This window comes from Cyclopterus lumpus, chromosome 8, assembly GCF_009769545.1.
Source record: "Cyclopterus lumpus isolate fCycLum1 chromosome 8, fCycLum1.pri, whole genome shotgun sequence".
NCBI classification, from domain to species: domain Eukaryota; kingdom Metazoa; phylum Chordata; class Actinopteri; order Perciformes; family Cyclopteridae; genus Cyclopterus; species Cyclopterus lumpus.
In genome coordinates this window covers 20029908-20052631 of record NC_046973.1, presented here as the reverse complement: position 1 = coordinate 20052631, position 22724 = coordinate 20029908, and the positions used below count along the sequence as shown (strand labels likewise).

The window sequence follows — 22724 nt, the reverse complement described above, 5'->3', positions numbered from 1 at the left end:
ACAGCAATTTTAGAACGGCTCTTATGTCAAATGATTACACTACGATGTTTTAATGATTTATATAATTACTTTTTTGTCAGAAAAAGTATATCACACTACGACTTATGACATTTCTGGAATACTATTTCTATGACTTGATTCCTCTTAGACACTCACGCGTGCTCTCCTCTTCAGCCCTCCACCCAAACAGCCTTCTCATTAGGCGTGTGTGCGCGTGCTCTCCTCTTCAGCCCTCCACCCAAACAGCCTTCTCGTTAGGCGTGTGTGCGCGTGCTCTCCTCTTCAGCCCTCCACCCAAACAGCCTTCTCATTAGGCGTGTGTGCGCGTGCTCTCCTCTTCAGCCCTCCACCCAAACAGCCTTCTCATTAGGCGTGTGTGCGCGTGCTCTCCTCTTCAGCCCTCCACCCAAACAGCCTTCTCATTAGGCGTGTGTGCGCGTGCTCTCCTCTTCAGCCCTCCACCCAAACAGCCTTCTCGTTAGGCGTGTGTGCGCGTGCTCTCCTCTTCAGCCCTCCACCCAAACAGCCTCCTCATCGGGCGTGTGTGCGCGTGCTCTCCTCTTCAGCCCTCCACCCAAACAGCCTTCTCATTAGGCGTGTGTGCGCGTGCTCTCCTCTTCAGCCCTCCACCCAAACAGCCTCCTCATTGGGCGTGTGTGCGCGTGCCCGCCGGCAGTCCTACTCTTCGATGCATGGGAGTTTGAGGTTTTCCGCCGCCGAGCAGCCGTCTGGGCAGAACCATTTGCATTATGGCTTCGGGTCAAGAAAAGAACCGTCGGCGTGTCAAACAGCTTTTGGGGAAACCTGGGAATGGAAGGTGTGCGGACTGCGGAGCTGCAGGTAAGCAGGAGGAGCGCTCCGTCCCACTTCCGTCTGTTTGTAGACACATTTTATGAGCGTCCGACTTCTCTGAGCTTGAAATAACGAACCGACGGCTCTAAACGGTTACGATGGAACAGTGGACACAATGAAGAGCAACGGAAGAGTGTAAGAGTAATGAAAAAGTAACTGTGTATTGTAATAGTAAATATATGTAAATATGTAACAGTGAAATGTATAAGAGCTCAGTATTAGTTAAAAACAAAACAACATATATTTAATATGTATTGCTATTTATCACATATGTATTCTTTTTTTGGTATATAATATCTGGAGGTTGATTTCTTTTTGCATACACTTGTGGTCACAAACTCTGGTGGTCACACCCAGTTGGTTTGCGCTTATCATACCGGCTGTATGAGTACATGGGCATACAAGGGGTAAAAAAAACACAGGCAAACAGGTGTGGCTTGTGGGAAAAAAGGCCCATATATATCTCCATGCATAACCCTACAGTGAATTATGAAAAGCAGCAACACCTCTAAGCTGCAGCCAGAGAAAATCTAGCAATTATTTGTTGTTGTTTTCTTGAAAAAATTACAACTAAAATGACTTCTCGTATGATCAATTATCAACAGTATGATATTTGTTCTTGTTCTATTGACTAATAAATGGATCAAGTACAGACACTTAGTTTAATGTGCTTCATGCAGTTCTGCTTTCTCAACCCTTACATTTCTATTCCACGCCAAATATGTTTCCATCCTCTATTTGACTTTGCATGTATCCTGTTGTCTTGGCGACCGGTTGACTACAAGAGGCCCACCCAATGCAGAGGTGATGGCTAGCTACACATCAGCTACTTGTCTCTTGTGTACAGATGCATGTGTGCAGCTTTGTGATTATGCACAAGGAAGTCATATTTTTGTGGGTTCTCGTGTTATTTGCAGCTCATACAGACTACTCGACACTCCCTCGGTTCTCTAACTCAGTTACAAAATAACCTCCACGTCAGCTGTAATCGCACCTCATTGATATGACTATTACAGATTGCTGCTGTGTGCTGCAACTCTTTCCCGTCTATTCGGACCTGAATTTAAATGGATTAGCGTACTCTATTTTTGTCATTTATACCCGCCAACCTATTTACTCGCTATAAAAAAGAAAAGGAAAAAAACAAGCATGCGGTGGATTTATTGTGAAATTCATAATTGCCGCGCTCTTTCCACTTTTGTTTCCCTTCAAATGTTTGAACTGGGTGAGAAAGAACTGAACTTTCACTGAACTACTTCAGCAGAACACCCTTTTTTCAGTTCATGTTTGCTTTATGACAGAGGTCTCCATGTTTTATTGGGGGAGGCACAGAGGTGTAATGACTCATTTATTGTTTGCAAGAGTGTAAATGTAACGTGTGCATGTTGTGCACACTGGTAACTGTTATAGAGTAATTATGCCTGTCAATTTCCAATATTCATAAAACATTTTCAGTAGTAGTTTAAATGCATGCATTGCATGTAAAACACATCACATACTTTTTTGATTCAACAGTATAACAATGGAGATACACACGTATATAGTGTCTCTCTGTATAGTATATATAGTATGTGATACATGTATTCATAGTATAGGTAAAGCTGTCTGGCCTCACACAAACCTAAATACAGTTCAGATCTAGACTGATATTCATCCAATTATTGATCACCTGTGAAACTGGGGCAGGGTTTTCTGATCACTCTGGATGGGAACTGGGTTGTTAGATCTAGGTCATGGAGACAAGCTCAGTTCACTCTTTGGGTGAACTACTTCCTGTATAGGATGAAGTGAGCACACTTTTAACACGTTTTATTTTAGATGCAAAGACAAATGACTTGAGGGAGTATTGGGCGTGTATTTAAAGACAGAGAAATGGAGAAGATGGAAGACAGAAAACACATTTTCATCCATCTGTCCAGCTGTCGGTCTTCTCCATGATCTGAAAGACAGACAACTTATTTGACCCTAGTTGACCCTTTGTATCTTAAAATGTTTCTGGGCCAACCCCCTTCTGGCAAATACCAATTAACTACATCATGTGTCAGCCACTGGTTGTTATGGTGTTTGCTGGTCAACCTGCTTCAATTATAGCCGAGCCATCAGTATCTGTTCAGAAAAGCTTCTTTGTGAACAGTCATTCTGTGCTATAAGTGGTTTGTGTGTGCATCTGCATCTGTCTTTATGCTGCGTCGCAGATCCGGAATGGGCGTCCTACACTCTGGGAGTGTTCGTGTGTCTCAGCTGCTCCGGCCTTCACAGAAACATCGTTCAGATCAGCAAAGTGAAATCTGTCCTGCTGGATCCCTGGAGCTCCTCTGAGCTGGAGGTAAGACATTGTGTCTGTTGTGTATGTGGTACGAGTTTAACGTCCTTTCAATGTTTAATTATCATATTACGGTTGTAATGTTGTGTTATTGTTACGTTAGTGTTCATGCTAAACAACGTCTATTTAGGTGTTTTTAATGCAGTGGCCACATTGTTTTTGGAAACTTTAAAGTCACATTGAATTTAACTGAATTTAATTTTAATTTAATTGAGAGAGAGAGAGAGAGAGAGAGAGAGAGAGCGAGAGAGAGAGCGAGAGATGGATCGATGAATATTCTATTTAAGAATACTCTGATTGCAGCATTTCAACTTTGTTGTTGTTAAAAGAGCTGAGATGCTCAATAGGAATACGTGTTGGGAGCGCAATATTATATCCCCAAACTGGTAAAACATGTTGTGGAGGTTCACATGCTCACAACAAGCTTATAAGTACCTGCATTTGTGTGTGTATGTGTGTGTGTGTGTGTGTGTGTGTGTGTGAGAGAGAGAGTGGGACCTGCAAGCAGAAGCCAAACACACATTAAGCCATTGAGCACACGATAATACACACATATATCATAGATATCACAAACATCAGTTTGTCTTCCTCCCCTCTGCAGTTCATGGACTCTGTGGGTAACAATGCTGCCAAGGCCACATTTGAGCAGATAGTTCCGGCCTTCTACTACTGCCCGACCCAGAAAGACTGCATGTAAGTGATGTGTCTTCCTCTGCCGTCTGATCCAGGTCACAAATAACTGACGATTAGTGCATATGCAGCACAGATGGATTCAATAGAAACTTTCCTTTTTTTCTGTCTGGATTTTGAACAGCCGTGGTGGTGAAGGTTATCATTCACATCCATTTGTAACTAATGAAGCTGTCTCAAAGGGGACATTTGCATTGCAATAAAGTAAAAAACAAAAAAACAGAACTTCGCTTATATTGTAAAACTAGCTATGTTTGCATCATCAAAAATAGCATCTTAGAATAGTACAGAGGATGTTATGGGCGAGAATACATTTACAGTATTTTGGCTAACTCAAATAATCAGCCGTATTTATTTGAGCTAAATGCGGCAGACTGAGGCCGAGGCTGCGGCTGCATTAGCCGAGCATGAGCATATGGCCGGGTTCACGCTAAAATGGACGCTTGCCCGATCTGGTCCATATGGTGGATGGGGACCCTGGCCGTCAGAAGCTTGCCCACGATGCATCGTGGTACATGTAGGCTACTGCCGCCGCCGCTCTGCTAGCAGGAGAACTCAACGAAGCAAGAATGTCTTGCTTCAATTTACCACATTTGGACATCCGTCAAATGTGGTAAATCTTCATTGAAAAGTAGTTCAGCATAGAATGACTTTGCAAAAAACAGCTTGGTTCAAATGTTACGGTTGTTGTCACTCAAAAGCGGCCTTCTGAGTGGGTGAGATAATTGATTAACACCATTGCAAACCTCTGCTGATATATCTTGTGGTTATTTTGTGCAAAGAGACGGAAACATATTACTGATTGTAACTGCAAGACGGCCGTTATAGTTCAGATGGATGCATCCATTTACTGAGCGGAACAAGTGGTTTGGGCTGACTGCAGAAACTCCTCAGTGATAAGAACCGCGTTCCCTTGAACAGGAAGCACCAGCTCAATTCAAGGGGTTCTTCTAACAATATGCAACAACAAAAAATGAGCTGTGAAGTTCATTTTAAGAGTTGACCTTCATCGTGTTTATGGTTGCACGGAGAAAGGGATAATTAAATAAAGACGAGAGAAAAAGGCAATTCCATTATCCACAAAGAGCTTTGAGCATTCAGGGAAGAAAAGCTATCACATAAGATATTGTGATGCTGATACGTTGAAGATAACGTTGCAGATTAAAAGCATGGCGAGAAGCAAACTGATCATGCATACACCCGCAGGGCGTTTGTTTATGCATGATTCTTTGAGAAAGATAATTATTAAGGGAACAGAAAGAGTCCAGACTCAAATAATTTAATGAAGATACGGGAGTCAATATCATCGATCAAGGGCAAGGACAAGTAATGATCACGAGAAGATGAGCCACGGAATGTTTGACTGCTTTTGTTCAGCGTTTGAAGGCAATCTGGTTCCGAGCCCTCGACATCCACGTAAGTTAATGAGACGTCTCCAGGAAATCAGCCTCGGCATGGAGTAAACATCACACCAGGGCTGAGTGTCTAACGCTAACTGGTCTGCAGGCTGCTGCGAGAACAATGGATCCGAGCCAAGTACGAGAGGAAGGAGTTCCAGCGCGTGGAGAGGCAGGAGCCTTACTCGGCAGGTGAGAAGGAAATGTGTCTCTGGACAGTTATGACAAGCACATTATACTTCCTGCTCACACAGGAAACACAAACAGGCACCACCTATTCAGCATTGAATGAATACTCAGCAGGGAAACGGCATCATCCACTGTCATTGTATCATGGTAATGATAATGGATGATGCCGAAGGAAAGCATCTCATCTTGTGAAGGTGATCTTATGAGAAAAGTGTATAGATATCTGTTGGGGCGGGGGGGGGGGGGGGGGGGGGGGGGGGGATATTTGGCCAGCTAATGGCATTGCACAGTCAAAGGGTGTAATAATGAATAACTCATGGCTCAGTAGGCACCATTACCCACGGCCCAGCCCATGTAGCATGCCAGTTAGACTGAGTGCTCGTTCGATGGACTGCTTATGGTCATCAGGGGAAGACAACTTCAGCTCCTCGTGTGTCCTACTTTTTCCCCCTCTACTCCACCTTCCTGTTTGTTTCTTATCCCCACCCACTTCTGTTTCCCCCGAGCCCTTTTTCGCCCTTTTCTTGCGGTTCAAATCATTTTGTCATTGGCCTATAAGCTCAGTTCCCCATTAAATACATGTTGCATAACCCTCATCGCTGCCTCTTGTGCTGAATCACGGGTCAAATGACAAATGTCTCTCGGCTCCCCCCCCCGTGCAAAGCAACTGGCAACGGGTGTGCAGATGCTAAGATTGGGCAATTATGATCTTTAAGATTCTGGAATCTTAGCACTGTTTCCATGGTGGAGGCAAGAGATTGACCTTTGACTACAAGCCAAGGAAAGCAAGTTAAAGTAGTTGAAATATTACTCAGCTGAAAGAAACAATTACTCTTTCACTCTTTCCTCCTTTTTAAAAGAAGACCACATGGCGGTGTTACGGCACGGGCTGGTATGGCTGCCAATGGAACTGGGTCATGGTGTTCATTGAGGATGTCACAGCTGATAGGAGGAGCAGGATGAGTGTTGAGGTGTTCAGGGTTTTACTATCTCCTCAGATTCAGCCTGATGCCTCAGTACAGATAATGAGCCAACACATACTGTGAAATCAGCCCAAGAGCTTCTTATGGCAAATAAATGGATTATTATTCAATGCCAGTCACCAGATCTCAACCCAAGTGAGCATGCTTTTCATTTACTTCAGATACAATTAAAAGGCAGAACGATCCACAAAGAAGTAGGAGGCTGCAGCAAAGGCCTGGCAACATGTTGAAAAAACACAATTTGGTAGAAAAGGAAAAAGAAATTCTTTTAAAGGTTAATCTCTACGTCAAGGTGGACAAGATAAAGCACTATTATCCGAGTCTCATGACTGTCAAACCCTTCCTCTCTGTGCCTCAGTGTCTTTCTCCCTCCCCGTCAAAGGCCCCTTGTGTTGTGCTGTCCACAGGTTTCGGAGCATGTGGCCGCGTGTCTCTGAAGAAGAAAAGCCTCTTTTGTATACTCTAGATACAATTCCATGTAACATTGCTCCTATTTTATGCCAAGAGACGTTCAGCAGCGAGACGCTGTGGTCAGCAACTTGCTCTGGTCTCCCAAAGTGTTTGCAAATATTTGCCCTCCTGTTTTAACAGTGAATGAATTCTCTTGTTCACCACAGTGTTATGTTGTGGTCCACAGTCTGCCCCCCCCCCTCTCAGCAGTGGAGAAAACACTTCAGAATCATGAATAATTGATGAAGCTATTGCGCAACCAGAAGTTAACTGCAGCCCAGACCAGTCGATGACGACTTTTATTACTTTAAAGATGCACGCAAAGGGACAAAGGCGTGGAGGACAGAGATGAAACATTAAAGTGTTAATTCCAGCTTCATTTCCCTGAGAAAAGTGGAAATATTCTGGCAGATCTTCCTTTTAAAAATTCTTCCCTGTTCTCTCCTTTTTTTTTTTTTTTTTTTTATCACATTGCACTTTAGCTCATAGCATACCGCCATTTGAATGAGGCACTTTACTTTAAATGGAAATGCTTTCCTTGGAGTGTTCCTCATGTTTCTAATGTAGCCGGCTATTTGTAGAAATCCATGTAGTCAGAAGAAAACAGTTATGTGCTATTTATGTGAGGCTGAGAGTTGGCATCCCAGGGGATTATTGCTATTATATTTTGGGTTCCTAAACCCAAATTCAAGCACTACATGCGTTATCTCACACATGTTATTATGAACAATGTGTGAGAAATATAATAAATACCACCTCCATTAAAATTAGAACTGAAACTACACTAAACAAGAGAAAACATGAAATCTAAAGAGACGCCAGAGAAGACATCGAAAACAATAATCAGAGGAGAAAAAGCTGAAAAGTGGTAAAAGTCTCTTGAAATGAATAATAAACCTAGAACCTTGATATATATGATCTTATGAACTAAAAGTAACAAGTGTTCTTACTTCCAACACTAAATAAAAATCAAGTTTGTTATCGTATGAAATCCCGTTCTTAGAAAATTGGAGAATAATTTCTGTTGAATATTGTTAAATTGCTGATTTGTGCATGTTAAGTTAGTGTGTGTGTCTGTGTGTGTCTGTATATATATATATATATATATATATATATATATGTTCATTCCTACACTGGCACTGATCGTTAGTTAGTTGTGACACACTGGAGCATTGGGGCTTGACACAATGTCTTTGTGTGCGTCTACAGGTAGAGGAAGCCATCAGCTATAGCTGAATTATTTATGTGCTTTCTCCCACAACTCTATAGCGGCCACACGCACACACACACGCACACACACTTACACACACTAATATTACAGCTGCTTCTAATACGACTTTTAGTGGTCACCGCCGGCACTGTTTCTGGGTCATTGTCCCGGGTAACAGTCTCACTCTTGAACTCTCAATGTGCCGGATGAATGGGCACAATTTTTTATGGGTTTTATGACGACCAAGAGGATGCCGTACGTGTACAGATTGTAAAGGCAAAACCAAAATAAATGAAATTCAAAGGCGTTGTGTCCCTGCAGCTCTGCGGAGCGTTGGAGAGTTTTCAATTGCAAACTTGTGACATGGTCGTCAAAGATATAGCACCTACCATAGCAGAGTATTGAGTTACTAAAAACTACTTCTGCTACCTTAAATCCTTCTAAATAATAATGAAGTTTACCGTAGCTTGACATTCCCTATTGTGACACTTGTGAATTTCCCTTCTGTGTGAATGTTGTAAAAATGTCTCTCTGTTTTTCTCTTGTTTCTGCTCCATGCGTTCTTCCCCCGTCAGGCTACAGGGAGGGGTTTCTATGGAAACGAGGTAGGGACAACGGGCAGTACCTCAGCCGGAACTTTATTCTGTCCGAACGGGAAGGTGTTTTAAAGTACTTCAACAAGCACGATGTGAGTGTCCATCCTGCCTATTCCTATATTCTTTCTGAATATGATCTGCTAATCTCAACTATACCTTCAATTAAAAAAAGTCGCCCTCTATAAAAAATGTCCTAATGTTTCTGCTGGAATCTGGAGATCCCATTCAACTCCACAATCACGGTGGTAAAACTGTTAATAGATGGTACACTCGTGCATCGTTCTGTATTTCATGTCGAGCATTTTTAAGGAAGATGGAAAGAGCAACACAAACCATTCACTTTCCATCTTCTAAACATGTCCCTCTTTTCTGCAGGCCAGAGAGCCCAAAGCAATAATGAAGATCAATACTGTGAATGCCACTTTCCAGCCAACAAAAATCGGCACCTCCCAGGGCCTGCAGATAACTTATTTAAAGGACAACAGCACTCGGAATATCTTTGTTTACCACGAGGATGGAAAGGTGAGGAGCAGTGCCTTTCTGTTCTGTGTTTTAAGTGGAGTAAAAAGGAACGTGTCTAAGGAGCCAGCAAAAGATATGCATGTCCCTCTGGTGGACGTAGGTTGCTATTACAAGTCAGAGAAGTTTACATTTATAATCCTTAATAAGGCTTCATAAATGTCACACAGCAAACAATCTTTGCCATTGGAGATTATTATGGAGCATCAGGGCTGATGATGCGTGTGTGAGGAAAAGGTACGTCAGTAAAAAGCCTGTCACTGAACTTCCTGATGCCCTGTCTTGAAGGAAATGGTGGACTGGTTCAATGCCATCAGAGCAGCCAGGTTTCACTACCTTCAGGTGGCTTTTCCTGGAGCATCCGTCTCTGACGTGAGGACACAAACACACACACATGCATGCACATACACAAACATGTGTCTCTGTATATTGTCTTTACTTTCCACAATTTAAAAAAAACACACGTTATAGTTATTTAATTTTTCTGATTCAGTGTATTTCAACATCTTTGAAACATCGTTAAGGCCTACATGTTGGGGGGAAAACAAAAACAAAACAGAAAACAATAATACACACACACACACACACACACACACATTATCAATTACTAAATATTTGCTCTTTGTTTGTCCAGTTGTTGCCAAAGCTAACCAGGAACTACATAAAGGAGGGTTTCATGGAGAAGACTGGTCCAAAAGTAAGGCGTTTAGTTGTTCTGCAACATTTTGTTGATGTACTACTTTTCCACAATGTGATTTATATGTTATTTTACATTTGGCATATGCATTTGTACTGGTACACATTTGTCTCTACTTATGAATCGGCCTGCTGCTTTCGTTTCTGTCCCACAGCACACTGAGGGCTTCAAGAAGAGATGGTTCACGATGGATGACAGGAGGCTCATGTATTTCAAAGATCCACTGGTATTAACACTCATGTCTCCGGCTATTCTTTAGCTCTAAAAAAACTCAATGTGAAAATAGCTTTTCATCTAGCTGCAGCTTTAATGAACACTATAAACGAGTGTTTCCGTTTCATTCAAACGTCTCTCCCTCTGCCGCCAGGATGCTTATGCGCGAGGCGAGGTGTTCATCGGCTGTCAGGAAAACAGCTACACCGTGCTTCCCGGCCTCCCCCCAAACACCCAAGGCTACCATTGGCAGTTTGGGATTACCATCGTGACCCCAGACAGGAAGTTTCTATTTGCCTGCGAGACGGACGAGGATCAGAAAGACTGGATCGCAGCTTTTCAGACCGTCATCGACAGGCCGATGCTGCCTCAGGAGTATGCAGGTAAACCGAAACAGCCAAGCAGTCATTATTCAGCTCTTTTCTTCTCCACTCACCAGTCTGATATTTGTCGTTTCCATTCTCTCTGCAGTAGAGGCCTATTTTAAGCACAAACCATGACTGTCTTAGTGCTTGAAGATCTGTTGCAGGGACTGAAGCTGGACAAAGAGAAGGACCTGAGATACGTACTTGATATCTCATAATGGAAGTCTTTATTATGACTTAAGTGTGTCAGAGAAAGGTGAGATAGTTACCATTCCCACAGTGACGTCTCCAGACCCGTTCCTTGGGGAGTCCGAATCACCCCTAAGCTCATGAATGTTGGCCTAACTCCCCCCATCCGTGTCGTGGTGTTACTTACATACCTGGAAGAGGTCTGGCATCCTGACCTGGATGTTTTGAAGGAATCAGAATTGTTGCTGCTCAGATGTCAAAAGATGTTTTCCTCTGTTTTCAGTAATATAATAAGTATGCAGACAATGCATTTATTTTTTTAACCTAAAACTTGCTAATATGTAGCTAATTTGCCAAGCACTGAGGGTATAATAATAATGTTAACTGGTTTGTGAAATGTTTATGATTTAAGAATTGGCTTGCATTCCTTTGTGTCTGTGTATGAAGAGAGTGATCCACTTGGTGGTGTAAGTTAACCAGCAGATGGAGGCAGAGGAGGAGTTGAACTCCCATGAGCCTCTCTGGACTCACCGGGTAGTCAAGTAAAGGGAGAATCTGCATGAATGAAACTGAAATGTTGTCACTATTAAATGGGTTAAAGCCACATTTCTTTTTTATTGTAGTTATCTTTCAGATACAAGAAATGAGTTGCACATTGAAAAGTAGTAAAGCCAAAAATCAATACAACATGAAAATGTACAGTTTCTATGACTAACATTACATTTACCAACGCAACAGTCATATATAAAAGAAGCCTCTACTTCTTTTATTAAGAAGTGGTAAATATTGTTCACGTGACTATAAGAAATGCACATGGTCAAAAATATTTTTCAGAAAACATTTCACTATATACCCCATTTATATATTCATGAATAAAAAATCCAAGCAGCCCACTGATGTTTGCAAAATTAAAACATAACAAATTAAGAGATATACGCATCTGTGTGTTGTATGCAATACTTTGGGTAACGTGGTCAACATACTCATCATGTTTACATCACATTTGTCAAATTTCAAATCATTTAAAAACTGAAGAGTAGTCGCGTTAGAGCTCTCCAAGACTCAACATCGACCCTCTAATATTAGCATGAATTAAAATGTCATTAAAAAGAACACTTGTAGCTAATGATGCTATTCCATACTTTATATGGTTGTATACAAAATAGCGACATCAATTGCGAGACATAATCCAAGTGAGACATATCCCCAAATATCCTCATCTGAATCATGGGAATGCTTGGATTGAGTTCATGCTGGTGAGCTAACACACTGAACCGTGGACAGAACCAGCATCACTATGCACACCATTGATTATGAACGTCCATCCACACACTGACCGGGAGGACACACATACATGTTGACTGACATTTTAAATTGATCGTATCTTTACAAGGTAATGCGAAGGTTGGTCTCTGATTCAATGCCTTATAAACATATCACGCAGCTACATTAATGGACGGAATGAATGAATCCATTAATAGGTTAATGACTCTGTTGTGGAGCGTCTGGCCTCCGGTTACATTAACAGTGGCAAGAGGAGGTGGATGAGGACAAGCAGGACGTCTGAGATGGAGTAACGCAGGACAACAGAGGGAGGATGTGTGGACTGAGACACGAGAAACAAAAAGATTTATACTCTCCCGACGGTATGCACATGAGTTACACACACACACACACACACACACACACACACTCATCCAGGCTCTAAGACCTGCAGCAGCTTGTGCTCTTCATCTCCTTGTTTACGTACTCCTGGAGCGTAAACTTCTCACTGGGATCCTTCATAGACCGGTGCTTCAGCTCCCTGAAGGTAAGATGAAGAGGCCATGAACACTAGAAATTATCTGTTTTTCTTAAGATGCTTCACATTTTTTAACATCTCGATGGTGCATTGTTTTATCGGTAAGAGGTACATGCGCGTAAACGGAGAAGTGAGAGACATCTTGTGTTCAGTGCTAAAACCTTTCCAATGAAATCAATATCATAGATTCTGGATTTTCAAATGACGGAGAAAGAGTAGATAGAAAAACAATTCACATTCATTTTTTCTTGCTGTGTGTGGGGAACAGCTGGCGAGAAATAAACTCACACATATTAAAAAAACAACATTTGTGCTGTCACGTAATCTTTTTTCATGGTTTAATATTCCAAAATGTAGTAGATAAACATTTAAAAAACAGTCTGACTGATCCACGATACTCACTTAGCCACAGCAGTGAAAGCCAGTTCCACGTTTAGACCGGTCCTAGCGCTGGTCTCCATGAAGGGAACTCCAAACTCCTGCAGAGTCAAAGTTATGACAGTTATTGGAGATTATCCTTCGCCCAGAAGACACGCATGGGAAAAATGCTTTAACACTTTTAAAACTGGCTGCTGCGCCTCCCAGATATGCTACAAAACCGTAAAGAAATAAAAGGCAGATGACTAACGTTATAGAGATTATACAGCAGAACTTTATAGCACAATAGTGAACTAGTTTATTTTGGATACACCCAGCACAGATGTGATGAAACTGTCTCCCGATGTGCTATTTTAGTCTCAAGTTATTTAGTGCTCCCACTTGTCTGTCTGCTATTTGGGAAACGGATGAAGAGACGCTTTTCGCTCTCGGCTTCGGTGCTTTGTGGTTGTATTTGTAGCCATTAGGACTCTGAAACCGACTGACATGGCGAATGAATATTCTGCAGAAGGTCCTACAACTTTTATACAGGAATCTATACAATAAATCTTCATTGTACAATGTTAATTGATTCCCGAGGGGTGCAAATCTGAGCCGCCTGTCCTTTCTGTGTCTCATCCATCTTTTCGGTTTGCAGGATTGTGCATCTTGAGATAATCCCACCTTTCTGCAATACTCAAAATCCTCTCATCTGTCAAAGACATTCAATCAGCCATACAAATACTGTTGGATAATTTACATGAGAGGAGAAATCCCTGCGTTGAACACTTTTTGGTCATGTACGACGCAGGTTCGACAGCTGAAGCATCTGGACATATATCTTATATCTTTGTAAATGTTCAATAAATCACCTTTGCAAGCCTCTCCCCATCTTCTCTCTTCACCACCCTCTCATGAGTGGCATCCGCCTGGCGGAGAAAGGAAGAAAAAACGAGTTCACACACGCACATCAGTGCTCGAACCACAACATCCACCAACGCGGTTCGCAGAGCTGCTTGCTGTTTGTCCACAGCTGTTCCCTGGTGTTCAGGTCTGATGGCAGCTAATGAGTCAAGATTGACTCTCAGGATGCTAATTGAGCGCTGATAGCGAGTGTGAGGGACGGAAACGAGACAGAGCTTCGAGGCAGAGACATCTGTGAATAGCAGTTACAGGGAAAACATTGATATTTGCGAATTAGCGGGTTGAGATATTGTCAGATGTTTGTGTGCTTGAAAGCAACAAGAATAATTGTCCTCAAATTAAACATTACGAGGCAGAACGTGACCAATAATTAACTGACTGAGCGTCACGTTGGTTTGGTGCATTATAAGTTGAGCTTGAACATATACAGCACTTGATTTATTGCAAGTTAGTTTGAGTTTTGGAAGAGATACAAAACACGATATATTTTTGGATACCTTACATTGAGGAGCATGAGTTTGGTCTTTTTTAAAAAAGAAAATACAGGAAGCCAAACTTCTTAAAGGATAAGGCTGCTAATATTCTACATGTATTTTGCCAGGCTGTAACCAATAGAGTGTTAGTTTATCTCAATACTTTCCCTGACTCACTCAGTCCAAAGCCCATTGGTTCCTATACTGAAGATAAAATGTCTCAAATGTATCAAAAGTATACTTTCATGTATCCTTTCCTCAACAGCGGGCACTTTTCATTTCTAATAATAAATAATAATCGTTGTCCACAATACAGGATAGGCAGGCTGTGAGGAAAATAAATGATGTTACTTTGAACTTTATTAAATTCGTAGTGAAAAATAAACTAAAAAGTAGTGGACAAAAGTAAAGCATGATGTGTCAGCCCATTAATTGTCTCTTGCTCCACTCTAACGCTGTTATATGAGCCTTTAAAACGTTACATTTTGCACTTCTTTCACACAATGCCTTGCCTTGTTTCCAAGCAGCATGAGCACCACATCCTGTTGGGCGTACTCGTGGATCTCAGTCAGCCAGGCCTGGTAACCACACAGAGACAAGAGAGGGAGAAGAGGAGCTGTTAGACGAGTAGAAGGACATTATGAGTGTGAAAACCTAAAAAAAAACAGAACAACCCGAGATAACAGACAGGAAATATGTAGTAAACATTAAAAAAGGGCTTCGGGAAGAGAACATCCCGAGCACAGAATCCAATAAGAACAGAGACACTGAGGCCCCGGACACAGAGACAGAAGGTACGTATGTGAGGAAGAGAAATACTGTGAGAGGAAGAGGAAGTGTAACAAGCTCATCAGTGTAATCAACACTGTGCGCTCCACCCCGCCTCAACTACAGTAAGTACACAGGAGAACGATATCGCTTGACGGGCGAACACACACTTGACTGCGTGGGCTCCAACAGCACCTGCACCCTTCATTCACGCTTAGTGAGCATTTAATCAGCTCAGACGGACACCTGCTGAAATAATATCCCTCATCTCAGCACGGAGCTTAATTGCACCCGCGGTGAGCTCCTCCACGTTTTGGATTTCTAACTGGCAGGTGATGAATCCGCCTTTCCTTCAGTCGTATTCTGCTGATGAGGGTTTGTGTCCTGTTAAAGAACAGGAGGTGAGATGGGGATTGTGAATATCAGAGTGGTTGAATGAAAATATGCTTTACGTTTTGCTTCCGTGAAATCATTGCTGAGTTTAATGTGGATTTAATGAGGTTGGAGAGGTTTGGGGGTTTGGAGGTTTGGGGGTTTGGGGGTTTGGAGGTTTGGGGGTTTGGGGGTTTGGGGGTTTGGAGGTTTGGGGGTTTGGGGGTTTGGAGGTTTGGGGGTTTGGGGGTTTGGAGGTTTGGGGGTTTGGAGGTTTGGAGGTTTGGGGGTTTGGAGGTTTGGAGTTTGGAGGTTTGGGGGTTTGGGGGTTTGGAGGTTTGGGGGTTTGGAGGTTTGGGGGTTTGGGGGTTTGGAGGTTTGGGGTTTGGAGGTTTGGGGGTTTGGGGGTTTGGAGGTTTGGGGGTTTGGAGGTTTGGGGGTTTGGGGGTTTGGAGGTTTGGGGGTTTGGAGGTTTGGAGGTTTGGAGGTTTGGGGGTTTGGAGGTTTGGAGGTTTGGAGGTTTGGAGTTTTGGAAGTTTGGGGGTTTGGAGGTTTGGAGGTTTGGGGGTTTGGGGGTTTGGAGGTTTGGAGGTTTGGGGGTTTGGGGGTTTGGAGGTTTGGGGTTTGGAGGTTTGGGGGTTTGGGGGTTTGGGGGTTTGGGGGTTTGGAGGTTTGGGGGTTTGGGGGTTTGGAGGTTTGGGGGTTTGGAGGTTTGGAGGTTTGGAGGTTTGGAGGTTTGGGGGTTTGGAGGTTTGGAGGTTTGGAGTTTTGGAAGTTTGGGGGTTTGGAGGTTTGGGGGTTTGGAGGTTTAGAGGTTTGGGGGTTTGGGGGTTTGGAGGTCTGGGAGAGCGGCAGTCGCCCCGACGTTCTTTAAAAAGGGAGAGAGTCACCAGAGAGGAGAGGAGGGCCAAGCCTTCTGCTTTTCTGAGATAGCCGATAGAGGATTGGGTTGTTTGAATTTGCATCACCAGCGCTGTTCATCATTTTGCACGTGGACAATTACAATCAAGGTTTCTCATCATTTACATGAGGTGTTCTTCAAAAATGTACTGCGTGTATGTTTGGCCTTTGTGATATTGTTCACTTTTACGCTCCCAAAATAAAGTTTGACAGCTCGCCTCTGAGACCAGTGCAGTAAATGTAATGGACACATTCTCCTTTTAATGAAAGGATATATTAGTGCATTCATACGGTTTGTAGTTGGAGGGGGGCTTTGTGGCTCCTCCAGCACCCCCCTCCACTAAACCAGTGCAACTGGAAAACCAAACATGTAGAAACTCAGCAGCCGTGGTTCATCTTTTATTAAAGACAAACGCTGAGGGGCCGGATGTCAGTGACAACGTGGCACAGTGGAAGAGCAGGTAATGCATTGTTCTGCTCATTGCTCACATAGTGTGGCTAATATGATGCAGCTGGAAGTTTGTTTTGTCAGGGCATAAAAAACTTTGTTTTATGATCCACCTATGGTTTCTGTTGGTCTAGCACTCTGATGCGTCATAATGTCAGTTTGAGTACCCACGTAACCCCACGTAACAAAAAAGAGAGAATATGATATTTCACAAAGTCAAAAATGCCAGAGGCTCGACTGAAACTCAAGCTGCCCGCTCGACTGTAGAAGCAAGAGCCGACATCAACGCCAGAGAGACCGACGTGACAGACATGTGACAAAGAGACAGAGAGGGTGCAAGATGGAGAGACAAGGCAGAGACCAAAGGATCTGTATCTGAGAGGAAGGAACGTCAAAGCCCAGGCAGACGCCTGCTGGCAGCGGTGTCGTAACATTCACACGCTGAGAGCGATGTGACTTCCTTCTGAGGGTGTCTGCTTTCCTTGTGTCGCCACTGAGGTGAAAACGCAGGGCCGTGTGTGAGTTTCTAATTGTATAACAGACGGAGGTGGAATTACGAATGAAATCTACTCTCGTTACGATAGCAAAAACCATGCGCTCCTAAATCTGTAGTCTCGCTTATTGCTCTTTGATTGAATGGTCTGAACCTAAATGTTGCATTCAAACATATTAGTAACTTTGGCTTTTCTTGGACAAAGAATAGTTTTGCATTAAAAGACGTTTCTGTTTCACAAAGTATAGGCATCAGTAACTAAACACAACCCCCGCAACTCAAATTCAAAAGATGCCCAGCCTGAGTTGCATATAGCCTACGTTTTGTATCATCTGGTTGAGTTATTGTTTACTTGTGATAACGCACGTCCCACAAAACAATACACAAATATCTCCAACATTACCAGAATAGTTTGTCATCACCAATGTCTTTGAGTCGCTGATAAATAAAATGCATTTCTTATACTGTACACAGTATCAATATCTTTGCATCCTGTTCAAACTCAGGTCATACTTTGCTGAGCACAATAATGAATGTTACTAAAAAAAATTAATCCTAAGGGAGCCTCGCAGTGTCACATGACCCAACCTTCCCTCCGTGCATATTCTCTCTGGGTGACAATGCTATTCTTGCCACGCTTTGATCAGTATTACACCAACAGCCAAGTCTGCTCCCAATAACTGGCAGAGTCAGACTGAGCCAACCGGGAGAAAGTAGGACTTATCCCCTGAGAGGAGGAATAAGCTGAGAGAGGCTAAACGGAGTGATGCAGTGTCACCGCTTGACGAGGAAGACACAGAGAAGCGCTGTCTTCATCCTCGGGTGTGTCTGCACATTCATGAAGTTGCACCACCAGGCGCACAAACAAATCAATAGTCGGTTTATGATGTTGGCTTTTTTCAAATCAGCTTTTTGACATCTGTGGAAGTACTTTGAGTGTTTTCTTCCTTGCTAATTTTACAGGCACGCACAACATCTCTAAATAAAAAACAAAAAAAACAATCAGACATCAAGTGGTCCCTCCTGTGTCAAAATATCAAAATAAATAAAAAAGTAACAGGAAAAGAAAACATCCTGTAAGCCGACAGGGAAGAGGAGGGCTTTTATGTTCATAACGAAGCAGCTGACGCGTCGATGTGCCGAGAAAAGATGGGAGTGAGACATGTCTGGGTGAGTGAGACGGGTAGAGAGGAGCCATCCTCATGGCTCTCGGTGCTCTCCAGTTTGGTTTTGTGCTGTAAGCTTAACATAAGCTGACCTTAAACCCTGTGCCTTTTTCAGCCAGTGAGAAAATAAACCTTTAATAATGTAATCATTTCAAGAAAGAGTAATAATGCCTGAATATTTAATAAAATCGTCCCCCTTTCCATAATAATCTGTAGGATTGCAATCCGTATAAAAAAGGTTTAAAAAAAAGTTATAGGTCAACCTTTTTCGTCATTTCAAATTCAATAAATAATTAAATTGCAGATATTTTCGTGAGATCGGACGAGGCAAAGGAGATCCAAGACATTACCCATATCCATCTGTACCCATAAGAGTAAAGACTACATTTACAAACATGAACTCGGGGCATCAACCGGTGTTTCATGGGTTGTTTTCAGAGGCCACTTAATATTCCGCTCGTATAATTAAAATCCATTTTCACACCTGTTTTCATTACAAACAAAAGCCGTGAGATCTGTCCATGTGCACGACGACAGCGTTGCAGGAATGTGAGTCACCACGACACAACAATTATGACGCCTCTGCATTCGTTATTGCCAGTTGGAGATGAAAGACAAAAGAGATCGAGAGCGATAGAAAAAAAAACAAGCGCGCTCGTTTTTTGTGTTTCAGTGAAAGTGGAACGATAATTGTTTTTGACCAATTAAAAGCTTTTTGCCAAAGAGAGGAAAAAAAAATCTCGGTTAACAAAAAGTACAACTGGGGGAGAAAAAAAAAGTATCTTAGTATCTTCACACACGAAGGAAACAAGAAGGTTTACAGAACTTGGCTTTAAAGAGATCACATATTTCCCCTGAAACTGCAGTTTTAAACGAACTGGAAAGACGGAAGAAAAACTAAAATTATAATGTAAAAGTGACTTTGTATATACAGTTATGGGGGAAAAAAAGAGTTTAAACTTGCATTGCAAAAAGTATTTGTCCCCTTTGTGATTTCTTCTATTTTTTGCATATTTGTCACAGGTAATTCTTTCAGATCTTCAAACTAAATACAAATACAAGACAAAAAATAAGCTGACAAAACACAGAATACAGTTTTAAAATGAATATTCACACACAAAAAAACATAAATGTTCTGCTTCTTCTGCTCGTTCTTCAGGCATCATAAAGTCGTCGAAGCTTCAAACGCATTTATCATCGTCTCCTTACGTCTGGAGTCTGTTTCTGCTCGAGCTGCTTTAGGTTCAACTAGTAATCCCCCCCCCCCCACCATAACTTAATAACTAGTTGTGCCACTTTTGGCTGCATCAATTGCAACCAAACACTTAACTGTCAGGAGTTATGAATTATGAATTAAATTTGGTTCATTGGTTGAATGAGTAACTTATAGGGATCCTTTTTTGGTGTTGTGTAACAAAGAGCAGCAACATGATGGCCTTCTTTGTTCTATACCCCCCCAACAACAAAGAGGTCATAACAATGGATGACAACAACACAATAAAAAAAGAGCAGCTTTTTTTATCATCTCTACTGAATACATTTCCATAGAGATAGTTACACACCTGCAACATGAATACGTCCACTAAAGTATGTTCCTCTTATCTGGGAAATTGAATTGCTTCAACAACAACAACAACAACAAAAAGAAGGCCGCTTATAGGACATCTTCTTGTGTGTTTGAGTGTGTGAGTGTGTTTGAGTGTGTTTGAGTGTGTGTGAGTGTGTGTGTATGTGTGAGTGTGTGTGAGTGTGTGTGAGTGTGTGTGAGTGTGTGTGAGTGTGCGTGATTGTGTGTGAGTGTGTGTGTGTGTGTGTTTGAGTGTGCGAGTGTGTGCGAGTGTGCGTGATTGTGTGTGAGTGTGTGAGTGTGTGTGAGTGTGTGAGTGTGTGTGAGTGTGTGAGAGTGTGTGAGTGTGTGAGAGTGTGTGAGTGTGTGTGAGTGTGCGTGATTGTGTGTGAGTGTGTGAGTGTGTGTGAGTGTGTGAGTGTGTGTGAGTGTGTTTGAGTGTGTGAGTGTGTGCGAGTGTGCGTGATTGTGTGTGAGTGTGTGAGTGTGTGTGAGTGTGTGAGTGTGTGTGAGTGTGTTTGAGTGTGCGAGTGTGTGCGAGTGTGCGTGATTGTGTGTGAGTGTGTGAGTGTGTGTGAGTGTGTGAGTGTGTGTGAGTGTGTTTGAGTGTGTGAGTGTGTGAGAGTGTGTGAGTGTGTGTGAGTGTGTGAGTGTGTGTGAGTGTGTGAGTGTGTGTGAGTGTGTTTGAGTGTGTGAGTGTGTGCGAGTGTGCGTGATTGTGTGTGAGTGTGTGAGTGTGTGTGAGTGTGTGAGTGTGTGTGAGTGTGTTTGAGTGTGCGAGTGTGTGCGAGTGTGCGTGATTGTGTGTGAGTGTGTGAGAGTGTGTGAGTGTGTGAGAGTGTGTGAGTGTGTGTGAGTGTGAGAGTGTGTGTGAGTGTGTGAGTGTGTGTGAGTGTGCGTTCTTAGCGTTCCATCTGTTTTGACATCGAAGTAAATGGAAATGTCCACAGAGACTCTTTCCCTCTGCAGGACTGCGCTACACCGGCTGCATCCCGTGATGGACCGGCCGTAATCTGCAGCAGCAGACGGAGCGTTCCACACAGGAGACACGACTACAGGTGATGTGTGAGGAACAAGGTGTCGGAGGAGGATTACTAAACCTTCATAGAACCCACGATATGTTTCTTCATACTCGTGCGACACTTCTGATTATAAAAGAATGCTCTCAGAACTCACATCGCTGCATTATTTGACTGACACTTTGTCTCATCACCACATTTAACTAACAGCTACGAGGCGGGCGGCCATTGCAGTGGAAGCCAGGAGAGAGACGAATGGAGGTTTCATCTCTCCCGTTGCTTTTTTTTATATAGTTTGTGTCTTACGAGACTGCTTCACTTTCACGCTGATGAATTTAAATGTTATGAAAACTGCTGCAGGGATTTTCAAAAGGCTGCGCTACGGAAAACAGCACGGCAGGCGCTGGCGTCTTGGCTCAACGCCACGTCAGCAGTTCAGCAAGTTCTATAAAACTAAGCAGCAAAAGATGTTGTCTGTCAGCGCCTTTAAAAAAAAAAAAAACCCTACAAAGTGATTCATATTACTGTTATTAACAGCCTGAAGCTTGAAATGAGCGCTCTCAAACGGTGCCTCACTATAACGATGGACAGCTCCGATGACGTTAATGGTTTGCTTGCCTAAACGTCTCCTAGGGAGACGATCATCCAGCGCAGAGGGCCAGAGGAGGCGTGAATGGTTTGCCCCTCTTGCTTCGCCCTCTCCTTCGTCACCATTAGCGTTCATTAACACAAGTTGGTGCTCGTTAGGCAGCGGCGTGCCAGCGGGCTTCTGTAGCTCGTGGCCAGCTTATCTCTCCGCTGTGAGAGGATCCACTGGATGTGGAGTTGAACAAGATTAGCAGGGGAAGGCTGAGCAGGCTTTTGTGCACTAGGAAAAACCAGACACTTTCTAGATTCATGCGAAAACTGAACACGTGACAAATTCAATGTCAATTTGTTTTATTTTATTGATGTAAAGCTGCACTCAAAAGTGCATTTTTGTGCCTTTTACGGACTCTCGCATACATCGGGCATTCAATTGGGACGTACTGTAACATTGCACCTTGAACTCTTTTTCTTGTATTTCAGCTGCACAGAGGAAATGCATGCTGTAAAACGCGACCGGATGCATACCATTTAGTATCCCAGTACATATTATTTAAAGTGAACTAATATGTACTGGTGTCCTAAGACGTATGCTAGAGATGGAGAGGAATAGAGATGTTTAGTTCCTGTGGTCCATAGAAAGGACAAAGGACTCGACCGCCCCCATTCCTCTTGTTCCCATTTGTTCTGATATTTCTTTCTCCCCCTTTTTCCTTCAGATCACTGCTTGTTCATCCATCTGTCATACGGACTGACTTTGATAAAAATGTGGGTTAATGATGTTGCCACTGACCATGAAGCTCAGCATTAGAAAGCCGTATTCATTCATTCACGTTACTGAACCTTTTGTGACGATAGTTGAGGCTGCGATCTAACCACAGTTTCCAATCAATACATTTAATCTGATGGGAATGTTTATTAAATTGAATTACAAATCACCATGTCAGGCGTGACATTTGCACGTTTCTGAAAAAATATCAATATCTTGTTCTCGTAAGTAAGAATAAAATTTGAGGATCTTTTAAAGTAGTTATAACGACTTTACAATGATTTAATAGAACAAACACAAATGTTACCTGTATGTTGTCAAAGGATGTTTTGTTCGTGACGTCGTACAACAGAAGCAAAGCTAGGAGAAAAAAAAGAGAGAAAAGTTTAAGTGTCGTTTCAAAATTAAT

General features: G+C 42.6%; 2 protein-coding genes across 3 annotated transcripts in view; one reads left to right on the top strand and one right to left on the bottom strand.

Annotated features, from left to right (window-relative positions):
* Positions 1–165: 165 nt before the first annotated feature.
* On the top strand, positions 166–11279 carry LOC117734686 (arf-GAP with dual PH domain-containing protein 1-like). 2 transcript variants are annotated; one of them, XM_034538922.1, is made up of 11 exons: positions 166–840; positions 3048–3178; positions 3777–3868; positions 5372–5454; positions 8670–8782; positions 9066–9212; positions 9498–9581; positions 9844–9906; positions 10061–10132; positions 10274–10502; positions 10591–11279. In XM_034538922.1, exons 1-11 carry the CDS (start codon positions 750–752, stop codon positions 10617–10619), a joined length of 1134 nt encoding a protein of 377 aa, XP_034394813.1. In that variant the 5' UTR covers positions 166–749; the 3' UTR covers positions 10620–11279. The 2 variants fall into 2 exon arrangements, with proteins under 2 accessions (XP_034394813.1, XP_034394816.1); XM_034538925.1 differs by lacking the exon at positions 166–840 and adding an exon at positions 887–987.
* Positions 11280–12377: 1098 nt separating this feature from the next.
* The window catches only part of LOC117734684 (ras-related protein Rab-26-like), a 28939-nt gene continuing 18592 nt past the window's right edge, over positions 12378–22724 (bottom strand). The window contains exons 5-9 of the mRNA XM_034538920.1: positions 22623–22675; positions 14741–14806; positions 13704–13760; positions 12877–12953; positions 12378–12477 (exon numbers count right to left, since the gene is read on the bottom strand). Coding sequence (XP_034394811.1) covers positions 12378–12477; positions 12877–12953; positions 13704–13760; positions 14741–14806; positions 22623–22675 — 353 coding nt within the window. The remainder of the gene's footprint in view (positions 12478–12876; positions 12954–13703; positions 13761–14740; positions 14807–22622; positions 22676–22724) is intronic.

What these genes read in the sequence shown, in the direction of transcription:
- LOC117734686 (XM_034538922.1), top strand. Translation starts at nt 750, where the DNA reads ATGGCTTCGGGTCAAGAAAAGAACCGTCGGCGTGTCAAACAGCTTTTG. An exon ending in CCGACCCAGAAAGACTGCAT is followed by an intron (nt 3,869 to 5,371) that starts GTAAGTGATGTG and finishes ACTGGTCTGCAG; the next exon opens with GCTGCTGCGAGAACAATGGA. An exon ending in GCTGCCTCAGGAGTATGCAG is followed by an intron (nt 10,503 to 10,590) that starts GTAAACCGAAAC and finishes TTCTCTCTGCAG; the next exon opens with TAGAGGCCTATTTTAAGCAC.